The sequence below is a fragment of the Solanum stenotomum genome, chromosome 5, assembly GCF_019186545.1.
Source record: "Solanum stenotomum isolate F172 chromosome 5, ASM1918654v1, whole genome shotgun sequence".
Lineage (NCBI taxonomy): Eukaryota > Viridiplantae > Streptophyta > Magnoliopsida > Solanales > Solanaceae > Solanum > Solanum stenotomum.
The window spans coordinates 572,560-585,784 of record NC_064286.1 but is presented as its reverse complement, the minus strand read 5'-3'; the positions used below and the strand labels follow the sequence as shown (position 1 = coordinate 585,784).

The 13,225-nt window shown below is 31.5% G+C and overlaps 2 protein-coding genes across 11 annotated transcripts in view; one reads left to right on the top strand and one right to left on the bottom strand.

Moving 5' to 3' along the window:
* The window catches only part of LOC125865709 (probable ribosome biogenesis protein RLP24), an 83,387-nt gene that overhangs the window by 47,573 nt on the left and 22,589 nt on the right, over positions 1-13,225 (bottom strand). The window lies entirely within an intron of this gene.
* LOC125865704 (probable disease resistance protein At4g27220) overlaps positions 1-13,225 on the top strand; it is a 91,458-nt gene that overhangs the window by 59,047 nt on the left and 19,186 nt on the right. Inside the window, exon 3 of one of the 8 annotated variants that reach the window (XM_049545922.1) lies at positions 12,160-12,654. The exons of the other annotated variants lie outside the window; for them this stretch is intronic. Coding sequence (XP_049401879.1) covers positions 12,160-12,654 — 495 coding nt within the window. The remainder of the gene's footprint in view (positions 1-12,159; positions 12,655-13,225) is intronic. 8 annotated transcript variants of the gene reach the window in all.

Genomic DNA, 13,225 nt, shown 5'->3' with positions numbered 1-13,225 from the left:
AGGCATAATACATATATTGGACCTTAAACTTGGCTTCAAATTTTAACTTTGACCTCCAACTTTCAAAGTGCACAAATAGACACTTTAACTATCCAACCTTTTAATAAATAAACACGCGTGTCTTACCTGGCAAAACGCGTGACGTGCACGCATTTTGCGCGAGTGAGAAGTAATTTTTAGGCACACAACAGTGAAAAAAATGCTGAAATGACAACTCTACCCTTAATTAATTTTTATTTATTTTTTAGTTCTAAAATGGACGTGTAAAGTGTTTAATTAGTTGGCAGCCATTGAGTGGCTCACTAATACACGTGGCAGCGATTGCATTTCACGCTCTTGGCTCCAAAAATCGCGTGTTTATTTATTAAAAGGTTGGATAGTTAAAGTGCTTGTTTGTGCACTATGAAAGTTGGAGGTCAAAGTTAAAATTTGAAGCCAAGTTTAAGGTCAAATATATGTATTATGCCTATTATATATGTATGTGTGCACCAGAATATGTATTTGAAATTTGTGCATTCTAATTTGGGGGTAAAATACTTCCTACCAAAGGCATCTTACTTGATGAAACATTTGATTAAAAAAAAATCAGAACTTTTACTTATCAATCCATCAAAATCTTTGGTGATAAGTCTCCCCTTCTAGAGTTTTTGGCTAAAATCATTTCTTAACTATGACTCAAATATAATGTACATCTTTATATTATCTAAGTGAGCAAAAAACATCCTTACGCTATCCAAAAAATAACAAGAATCATCCTTTCGTCTATTTTTGTTAAGAAACTAATTGAAACAATAATAAAAAAATATTTTTTAATTTGGTCATGTCTTAGCCACGACGAAAAGATCAAAGTTATCTAAAAGGAATAAGGATATGGATAGGAAATGAATCTTTCTTTCTATTTTGTGTGCTGTTAGTTTATATGTTTTAAGCATCATCAAGTAAATTGACTTGCAACAATACATAAGTTTTAAAATATTTATACAATAGGTTTCAATGGTTAGAAAAATTATGTTAAAAAATTCATTTTGAAAATATTACGCCCAACTATTTAGAGATTTCTTTAATAAATATTTAGTACGTATGTACGTGATATACAATGCAAATCACATTTTATACAATGTACAAAAATGCTAGAAATTTAGAGAAATTAGGTAGGCGTTTAGTTATGAAATAAAAAAAATTATTTTATTTGAAATTTTTGAAGTTGAAGTTGTATTTGGCCATACTTTTAACAAAGAATATTTAGAATTTGAATATATTTTGTCCAAATATGATTTAAACCCTCAATTTCTAAAAAATAGAAAAAATCACCCAACTTGACGAACTTAACCATGTGTACATATATTCATTCGACTTGACACATTTTTTTGTTGGTGGTATGAGTTTCTTAAAAAAATCGACAGAAGGATGAATCTTGCAACTTTTTGTATAGTACAAGAATATCTTTTGTTCAATTATATAACACAAGGGTCTACTTTAGGCTTAAGTCATACTTTAGAGATTATTTTAACTAAAAACTCCCCCTGCTACTAGTAACTTTTTTAAAAAATTTATTTTCATCTATGTAGAAAAAAGTTTGTGGGGAGGGTGGAGAAATAAATGGAGAGTAGTACCATTATTAGGTAGATGAAACCAAGACCAAGTGAACAATTGGTAATATGAGCTTTCATTTTCTGATGTGGGGAGGGGGGAGAAATAAATGGAGAGTAGTACAATTATTAGGCAGATGAAACTAAGACCAAGCGAACAATTGGTGATATGAGCTTTCATTTTCTGATGTGGGGAGGGGGGAGAAATAAATGGAGAGTAGTAGAATTATTAGGCAGATGAAACCAAGACCAAGTGAACAACTGGTGATATGAGCTTTCATTTTCTGATGTGGGGAGGGGAGATATAAAATGACATAGCGAGATCCAATATGAGGTGTTTAAAATGAACATTTCTTAGTTAAGGTGTCTAAGTGAAATATCATGTCAACTTTAAAGGACCACCGATGAATTAATCCACCAAATTAAAAACATCTTTTTATATACTATGTCTTTATTTTTCATCTGTTCTAAAAAAAGTTTGGGGGTGGGTGAGAGTTATAATGAAATAGTACAATTATTGTCCTACCCTTGTAGAGTTTTTGGCTAAAATCGACGAAAATATCAAAGTTATCTAAAAAGAATAAGGATATGAATAGGAAATGAATCTTTCTTTCTATTTTGTGTGTTGTTAGTTTATATGTTTTAAGCATCATCAAGTAAATTGACTTGCAGCAATATAAGTCTTGAAATATTTATACAGTAGGTTTCGATGGTTAGAAAGATTATGTAAAAAAATTCATTTTGAAAATATTACCCCCCAACTATTTAGAGATTTTATTTAATAAAATATTTAGTATGTATGTACGTTATATACAATGCAAATCACATTTTATACAATGTACAAAAATGCTGGAAATTTAGTGAAATTACGTAGGCATTTAGTTATGAAATAAAAAAAATTATTTTATTTGAAATTTTTGAAGTTGGAATTGTATTTGGCCATACTTTTTACAAAGAATATTTAGAATTTGAATATATTTTGTTCAAATATGATTTAAACTCTCAATTTCTAAAAAAATAGAAAAAATCACCCAACTTGACCATGTCTACATATATTCATTCGACTTGGCACATTTTTTTGTTGGTAATGTGAGTTTCTTAAAAAAATAAATAGACAGAATGATGAATTTTGCAACTTTTTAGATAGTGCAAAAATATTTTTTATTCACTTATATAACACAAGAACCTACTTTAGGTTTAAATCATACTTCAGGAATGATTTTAGCTAAAAACTCCCCCTTCTACTAGTACCTTTTTAAAAAAATTTATTTTCATCTGTGCAGAAAAAAGTTTGTGGGGAGGGGGGAGAAATAAATGGGGAGTAGTACAATTATTAGGTAGATGAAACCAAGACCAAGTCAATAATTGGTGATATGAGCTTTCATTTTCTGAGTACAATTATTACTGGGATGGAATCAAGTGATCGAATATTGCCCGTGAGGTAACAATTACCTCCTACCAAAGACGTTTTACCATGTGATCTACTGTAGAATATTTGAACCTTTTTTTTTTCTTTTGGGTTTTACACCTGATGCTCGATATTTGAATTCATACGTTCCACTTTAAGGGGTAAAACACTCTTTATCAAATATAATTTATTCGAACACGAGATATTTGATTAAAGAATGAGAACTTAACATTCAACTACTACCATTGGTGATAAGACCTACTAGTACCTTCATCTTCTTTTTTAATTTGTTCTGAAAAGAATTGGTGAGGGTGGGTAAGAGTAATAAATGGAGGGTAGTACAATTTTAGGCGGATTGAACCAAGTCAAGAATTGGTGACAGGCTTGTTTCGTGAGCTTTTATTTTTCTGAGTAATAGTACAATTATTAACTAGATGAACCAAGTGATCTTGTGTAGAATATTGCTCCGTAAGTCAACATTTCAACTAATTATTCTACAATGTATTTTTTTAATTTTACACAATCTCAAATATCAAATAATTTTGTCTATCAATGTTTGAATGTACATGAAAGAAATCACTTATCCCTTTAAAAAAAAGAGAAAAAAAGAAACTCACTTCAATAACCATCAACTTTTTTACATCGACAGTGTAAAATCACTTTTACACCGTCAAGTTAAACTAAACAGTAACAAAATGTAACTATATTTTGTAGCATTGATTTATACTTGTCAGCAAAATACACTGATAATATAATTTTAAGAACATATATTATATATCTCCGAAGGGCCGAGCTAGAAGCCTGCATGTGGATCCACCCCTTTCCCTTTTCCTCTGTATATATATTAGGTGTTTATCTTTAGAGACTTGTCTTACATAGTTGCCAACTTAATTATTAAAATTATCTTACTTTTTTTAAAAAAAAGTAGTCCTTGTTAGCTAAAAATTATAATTTAAAACTAACTGTTGTTAATTTACATAGTAATAATTATGTTCAAATATTATTGCTACAACTTAGAGATTGATACAGTAACCAGTTTAGCCCCCTTCATTTTATTTTTTTTGGTTTTCACACATGATGTTCGATAATTAAATCGTGAGTTCTACTTTGGGGGTAAAACATTTTCTACTAAAAATAACTTATTTGAACTAGAGACATTTGATTAAAATAAAAAAAGCAATACCATTCTGCCACAACAAAAAATTGTGAAGGTGGATGATAGTAATAACGGAGTAGTATTAGGTGGATGGGATCAAGTCAACAATTGATGATAGACTTGTTCCGTTTCATTTTGAAACATGACTACACCACTAAAATAAAAAATAAGAAAAAAGTATCTAAGTGGGAATTGATCTCTCATCTTCTAATTAAATAATTCAACATTCAATCAAATGTATCATTTAGTCTTTTTTATAGTGTTAAGCGTTAGTATATAATATTATACTAATTTTAAAACAAATACATCCAAAAAATAACTAATTTTATGTAGAAACTACAAATTCAAGTGTCTCAATTTTTAACATGCAAATTAGCCGTTGGTGTTAAAAGGCAAACATGTGTTTGTTGTTTAGTCGTTTTCAAAATAGTACAGGTTCATGTGAGGGAGAGTTCACACCTGATATTCAGTATTTGAATTCACATGGATAATATATTTCCTACCAAAGGCATGTTGCTGATCTAGAAATATTTGGTTAAAGAAGAAGATTAATTACCATTCTACAACAACTTTTAGTGATAAGGCCTCTCCTCAGCTGACATATATGTCCTCAAACTTTACAGTGTATATAAGTAAGCATTTAAATTTGTATAAAATTGAACAAATAAACACATATGTCCTACGTGACATCCTATATGATAATTTTTTGTCTTACTTGTTGTCCTATATGTATTACGCTGTGTAGAATATGTGTGTCTACTTGTTCAATTTTATATAAATTTAAATGTTTACTTGTGCACATCCAAAGTTAGAAAACATAGATATCTAGTAAAGCCAAACCCCCTAAAGTTGGCACGATATTTCACTTAAACACCTTAACTAAGCGATGTTCATTTTAGATGGCTCATGTAGAATCTCACTATGTCATTTTGATACTTTTTGCCTAATTGCATAATGAATGTAATACACTCATTGATAGGCGCGTGAAATGGTTATTAAGTTAATTTTTTATTTTTTTCTTTTTCTTCCCCGTTTTCAGCCACTATTTTGCCCAAGTTAAATTTCATCCTTTGTAAATGAAGTTTTCAACAAAAACAACGGAAAATGTTTTTACAATTTAAGAATAAACTCATTCATAAAATTCTTTCTTAAAAAAATTTAATATTTGCATGGAAGTAAATTTAAGAAGATTGATAACAGCTTATCTCGATAATTTGTGGGTAGGGATATTCACTAACAAGCAATGGTGGCAGCGTGCAAATGTGGGGTGGGGGTAATTTCACTATCAGGAGAAGGATTTGTTTGGTTGGGGTGNGTGGGGGGGGGGGGGGGGGGGGGGGGGGGGGGGGGGGTTGGAGAAGGCGATCGTCCGGGGGGGTGTTTGGAGAAGACATCGGACCGGGGTGGGGTGGGGTGAGGTGGGGGGTTTGGAGCAGGAGACTGAGTGGGGGGCTTTTAAAATTTTATTTTATTTTGTAATTATCTGAGGAAATATTATGTGTCATTAATTCATTGGTTAGTTTTTATTTTTACTCAACATTAATTATTTATACTTTTGACACAAATGACAAATATCGTCGTTGAATTCGTCATTTTACACGTCATTCGTGAGTGTAACACACATGATATATTTTTGCTGATATTAAAAAGGTGTCAAAATGACATAGCAAGATCCTACATGAGGTGTCTAAAATGAACATCTCTTAGTTTAGGTGTCTAAGTGAAATATCGTGTCAACTTTAAAGGACCACCGATGAATTAAACCGTCAAATTAAAGACATATTTATATATTATGTCTTCATTTTTCATCTGTTCTAAAAAAAAGTTTTGGGGTGGGTGAGAGTTATAATGAAATAGTACAATTATTAGTCTAAAAGACCAATATATATGTGCAAGTTGTTTAGTCACTTTCAAGATAGTAGAGGTCCATGTGAGGTATACCTAGCTCAAAGCCGTGCAATTATCAACTTTCAACTTCTTCTCTTGTATTCATTCACTCTCAAACTTATTTTCATTCTACCTTTGCTTACTTGTAACTAAGAAATCTAGTGAAGAAATAATTAATTAATCAGATATGGAATTCTTATCTATTTTTGTGGAAAAGGTAGAAGATATATCGTATGTCTTTCAACTTGGATTCAACTAGCATATATGTCGTCAAATCTTAGTCATGTGTATAATTAATAGACACTTAAATTTATATAAAATTGAATAAATAAACACATCCCTCTTACGTGACATCCTACGTGACAACTTTTTGTTTTATGTATCGTCTTACTTGTATTATGACACGTAGAACGACCTCGTGCTATTATCAACTCTCAATTTCCTCTGATCTTGTATTCATTCTATCTTTGCTTCCTTGTAACGAAGAAATAATCAATATGAAAAGAAAGACTTGAGAATGAGATACTTCATACATTCATGTACTTTTTTTTTTGGCTACATGTTAGTTAATCCACAAGCCAATATACTAAAGAAGAGAAAATATAATCTTGAATGAGAATTCTCACGAAATTAAGTATGAATTTATATAAGCAAAATAGAGGAAATGAAAATAAAGACTTGAAAATGAAATGTGTTTATCTTCATGTACTTTTTTTCCTGTTACACGTTAGTTAATTGACAAATTAATATGATGAATACGAGAAATAATAATCTTGGATGTGAATCTTCGTGGAACTAAAATACGAATTTATATAGGCAAATAGAGTAATACCATAAGACATCATAAATTTACAAATTAAAATTTGGAGGTTATGAACATAAAGAGCTGTAACTTGAAAGTGATGGATAATTACTCTTTGTAAATAAATTAAATAGCAAAGAGAAAAATACTTAAAATATTTAAAAATATATATATCATTTATGATTTAAAGAATGTCAAAAAAATATTTAAAAAGAAAAAGAAAATTAAAGAGGTGTAAGTGATGAGTAAGTACGCTTTGTAAATAATAGTAAAGAGAAAAATACTTAAAAATATATTATTCTATGATTAGAAGAATGTCAAAAAAATATATTTAAAAAAGAAAAAGAAAAACAAGTTTATCAAGGGCAGAATAAAGACCAATATGTGTAACTGTATGGCTGTTCACGGATCGGTTTGAATAGGTTATTGGTCAAAACCAAATCAACTTAATCGGTTTTAAAATTATAAAAATCAAACCAAACCAAATATAGTATATATTTATCGGTTTGGTTGTTATCGGTTTTGGATCAATTTGGTTTGATTATTCGGTTATTGACCATAGACCAAAAAAAAACACAATTCATTTAAAACGTGAAAAAAGTGATAACAATCCACTTAAAACGAAAATAGTTAGAATGACTGACATTACAAAGCTTTCAATCATTGAATTTACCATGAATAAAGTTTCAAAATTCATTATTTTGACCTAGAAGAAAGAGAAAGTGATATTTTCAATCTTAGAAAGAATTGTCATAGATACACCCATATACATAAAGCCAATAAGATAAATATTTTCACCTTGGGCATTTTATCTTTCATAAGTAAATTATAAATAAATTTTGATGAAAACAAATATAAGATCTTTAAAATTGTTTATAAAAATAATATATTATGTACGTATATTAATAAAATATATGTATATACTTTGTTGGTTCGGTTATTTCTTTGGTTTTTTCGAACAAAACCATAACCAACCCATACACAATTGGTTTTTAAAAATCTAAAACCAAACCACACCTAACTCAAATAAAAAACGATTTATTTAATCGATTTGGTTCAATTTTTCGGTTTGGATCAGTTTTTATCCAAACTGTGAACATCCCTATGTGTAAGTTTTTGAGGTGGGCGAGAGTTATAATAGAATAGTACAATTTTTGTCTTACGTGTTGTCCTACATGTATTATATCATGTAGAATATGTGTGTTTACTTGTTCAATTTTGAAGAAAAATATTTTAATTATAAATTCAAATGTTTTTGAATCTTACTTCAAGTTCTATCTATTATGTATATTTTTGTATGTTTTTATATTTTCTGTATATTGAAAATACCAGTAACATCCCTATTTATAAAATTAAAAATCAAATTAAACTAGGACTAGAAACTAATCTAACTAACAAATCCTAATTAAACATTAATAAGTAAATATCATAAGTAACAAATTCTAACTAATTTAGGATTCCTACTCCAACTTTGAATTATTATTTCCAACAAATTCAAATGTCTACTTGTGTACATTTAAAATTAGAGGGCATAAATATCTATTAAAATCATATTAAAGAACATATTTATATATTATACCTTTTACTTTTTCATCTGTTATGCAAAAATTTTATGGGGTGGGTGAGAGTAATAATGGAATAGTACATCTAAAAGACCAATATGTGTAAATTTTTGAGGTGGGTGAGAGTTATAATGAAATGAATAGTACATTTTTTGTAAAACGTCTATTCTAAGAATATAAGGAAGTTAAGGTTAACATTGCACTATGCACCATAAAAATTTTAACACGAGTACACCACTAAAATGAATTAGGAAAAGTATAGTTAAATGGAGTAACTCAATATTAAACCAAATATATCATTTAGTCTTTTTATAGCATAAGTGTGCCGTATATTAATTTTAGAAAAAAGTATATTCAAAAAAATAATTAACTAATTTTATGGATACCCCATTTTTAACAATGTATTATTAAAAGACAAACATGAGTTTGTTGTTTTGTCACTTTCAAAATAGTACATGTCCATGTGAGGAGAGTTAATAGTAGTAGGTAGCTGATAATATCAGTTTTCAATTTCCTCTGATTTTGTATCGATCCATTCACTCTCAACTCTCAACCTATTTTCATTCTACCTTTGCTTCCTTGTATTAATCAATCAGATCGATATGGATTGCTTTATCCAGCCAGCTGCGGAAAAGGTAATAGACTGCTTGATCCAGCCAGTTGGGCGAGGGATTGGGTATGTCTACTACTACAACAACAACATCAAGTCTATGGAAAGTGAATCTGATAAACTAAAGAATACCAGAATTGAGGTGGAGCAAAATGCGGATGATGCCCGGAGAAACTTAAAAGACATTTCACTCAATGGCGAGGCTTGGGTACGAAGTGTTGATACCATTAGTGCAGATGTGGCAGCTGTAATGCAAGGTACAGCTGAGGTTGAAAGGGGTTGTTTTTATGGTTGCTGTCCAAACTTGAAGTCACGTTACTCCCTCAGCAGTAGAGCTAAGAAAATTACAGGGGAGTTGACTGAACTTCGAAATGAAAGCAACAGGCCTGATGTAATCTCCTTTGATCGTCCAGTTCAAAGTGAGGCTACACCTAGTAACTATGGTGAGGTGTTTGACTCCAGAAAATTGCAAGAGGATGAGGTCATGACAGCTTTGAAAGATGACGGGGTCACTATGATTGGGATATGTGGTCTGGGTGGTGTTGGTAGAACAACACTCGTTGAGAAAATCAGACAAAAGGCAAAACAAGAAAAATTGTTCGATGATATTGTCATGGTAATTGTCAGTCAACAAGCAGACATGAAAACAATTCAGGGTGAGATCGCAAGAGGAGTTGGGCTGACATTAGAAGGGGATGATATGTCGAGTCGTGGAGATCTTCTACGTACAAGGTTAATGGATCAGAAGTACAGTCGCATCCTTATAATCTTGGATGATGTTTGGAAGGCTCTTGATCTAAACAGACTTGGAATTCCAAGTCCAAGTGGTAGCAACCACAAACATCAGTGCAAAGTAACATTCACAACGCGTTTGCGATCTGTTTGTGAAACAATGGGAGCTCAGAAGACCATGGAAGTTGGAATCTTATCTAAAGAGGAAGCATGGATCCTTTTCAGCCAGAAAGTCGGTGATCTGCTTGACGATGATTCTTCTCTTCATGGCATAGCAAAAGAGGTTGTCAAAGAATGCAAGGGGCTGCCACTTGCAATTATTACAGTTGCAGGAGCACTAAAAATGCATAAAAGCGAGCATTCATGGGACTGTGCCCTTAAACAATTACGTGGGGCAGTAACAATAGATATCCCTGAAGTGCTCACAGAGGTGTATAAACCTCTGAGGCTAAGCTATGATTACTTGGGAAGTAATGAAGCCAAGTACCTCCTTTTGCTTTGTTCCTTGTTCAAGGAAGATAGTAATATCCATCCTGAAATATTACTTAAATATGGAATGGGGCTTCGCATCTTTCCAGGATTCAATTTAGAAGATGCAAGAAATAGGATGTGTTATCATTTAGAAACATTGAAAGATTGTTTCTTGTTATCGGACGGTTCATTTGAAAATCATGTAAACATGCATGATATGGTTCGAGACCTGGCAATATATATTGCGTCTGAGGGAGAACATATATTTATGGTAAGTCACGATGTGAACTCAGAAGAGTTCCCAAGAAAAGAATGTTATGAGCAATACAGTCACATGTCAATTGTTGCAAATAAATTTGACGAGCCTTGTAGCCCAATAGTTTGCACAAAACTGAAGGTTCTAATGTTGGAACTCTGTTTTAAAGAGCCATTCAAGTTACATGATGATTTTTTTGATGGAATGAGTAAACTCAATGTCTTAAGCCTGAGGGGAGCCATTCAGACTTTTCCAACATCCATTCAGAAGTTGTCAAGTCTGAGGATGTTGTATCTGAGAAGATTAAAGTTGGATGACATATCCATTATTGGCGAACTTGTCAATTTGGAAATTCTTTGCATAAGAGATTGTCAATTAGAGGAGGTGCCAGTGGAGATAGGAAAATTGGCCAATCTAATTATGTTAGAGTTACTGAATAAAAGACTCAAAAGGATTTCAGCAGGGGTGTTATCAAAACTAGTTCGATTGGAGGAACTTCATATGGAGGGAGTAGAAGATTGTTGTTATTCCACCCTGAGGGAACTGGAATCTTCATCGAAATTGACTGCACTGACATTAAGTGCATGTTCCGGAGATGTGATCTACAGTAACTTGCGCCTTCCCTCCAGGCTGACACGGTACACTCTTAAAGTGGGTTATGATCACATAGTGACCATGGGTGATTACAGAAAGAATATTGAGTTAGAGGTCACTGAGACCGCCCCATTGGGTGATTGGATCTGCCGCCTGTTGAAGGAATGTGAAGTTGTACATTCAATGGGAAAAGGCTCTAATAACGTGTTGGCCGAGTTGCAGCTGAATGAGCTTCAGAACGTGAAAGTTCTCGGCCTCTCTAATTGTGATTTAGTGACACATTTATTGAAGATCTGTGGGAGGACACATGAAGTAATCAAGTTCCCCAATTTAAATGAGTTAGAGCTTGAATCTCTGGAATGCCTGACTCACATTTGCAGTGACAATGTTGAGGGCATTGAGTTCCCTCTGTTATGGAGAATGAGCTTCTATGAGTTACCTGAGTTCCAAAATTTCTCCCCTACCACCAACTCCTCCATCATCGACTCAAATCCTCTTTTTGATGAAAAGGTTTGCTTTTTATCATGACAAATACGGACTTTTTAAAAATATGAAACGAGCTTACTTTTTCACTTTTTATTTTGAGGGTTTTTATGAATTAAAATTTTACCTTTTACTTGAGCACTAAAGATATTTACCTACACAAAGTATATTCTTTTATCGTTATATAAATGATTTAGATATACCTTTTTGGTCTAACCAAGTGAAAAAACTAATTTTAAATTAATTTGTTATATGAAAATTCCATATAAGGATCTTTTTACAGTGGAATATTTTTATTGAATTTTTTTATTCAACGGCTAATTTAAGTTTTAAATATCTCTCTTATAAATCTATTTGTTTATCATTATTTGAGTTTCTTATTCTTGTTCATTTTTGTGTGTATGCGTGTGTGTAAATAAATAGATATGAAAAAAAAAAAAAGGAACAAGTTGTATTCAGTTTTTGAGTGTAAGTTTCCTTTTTTTATGTATATATTTGGCTCTTTTAAAATATATAAATGTGTCTAAGCATTTTGGCTTCTCCACGTATGACCTAGTGTTTTCTTCCTGCAATAAAATACAATAAAGTTTGATACTTCAACTTTTGCAGGTTTCTTGTCCCAATCTGACTAAGCTATACATCCGAAAACTTGAAAGGATTAGTGCTCTATGCTCTCATCAACTTCCAACTGCCTACTTCACCAAACTTGAATCATTGACAGTATCTGGATGTGAGAAATTGAGAAATTTGATGTCTCCATCAGTGGTTAGAGGTGCTCTGAATTTACAGAGTCTACGGATAAGAAATTGTCAATTAATGGAAGAAGTGATCACAGAAGAGGAAGAACAAGGAGAAGGAATCATGACCTTATTTCCCCGACTGGAAGTGTTGGAGCTTCGATGGCTGCCTCAGTTGGAGCATTTCTTTCTGACGGAGCATGCACTTGAATTTCCATTACTCAAAGAAGTGGAGATTGATGATTGTCCTGAAATGAATACGTTCGTCCAACAGGGAATATTTATGAGTATTCCAAGTCTCGAAAGTGTGAACAATGATGATGAGGTGAAAGCAGTTGATCTCAATAAAGTCATGCTCAATTCTAAGGTTTGTCTTATACCTCTAGCTATATAACTAACCAGTGAACTCATCCCCGCTTCGCGCTAATTAATTGGATTTTCTATTGTTCAAAAACAAAGTATTTTAGTTTTCTAATTTTAACTAGTGATATTATTCACACTTACTTTATATATATATATATATTACGAATCTTCATCATCTAAGTGTTTTTAAATCTTCTAAAATACTTGATTATTATGTAATATATTGTAAGTAAAAACAATAGTTTTATTTTTCTTACTAGAAATAATAGAAAGAAAAAAATTCAATAAAACTTGATTTCCTTCTATTCATTTTGATAAATTTCTAAACTAAATTATTTATTATATATTTAATACAAATCTAATATATGAATCTCGTATGCACTTTTCTCTTATTTCATTCTTTTACTTTCTCTTTAAATTCTTTTATTTTTACTCGTTTCCTTTTTTCAGCGTTTCTTTTCTTATTTTCCTACCTCTTCATTTTTTATTTTTTATTTTTGAAAATCAGATCACGTTTTCTTCTTCTTCTTTTTTTTTTTTTTTTTAAATTATTTTTCTTCTTCTTCTGATTCCCT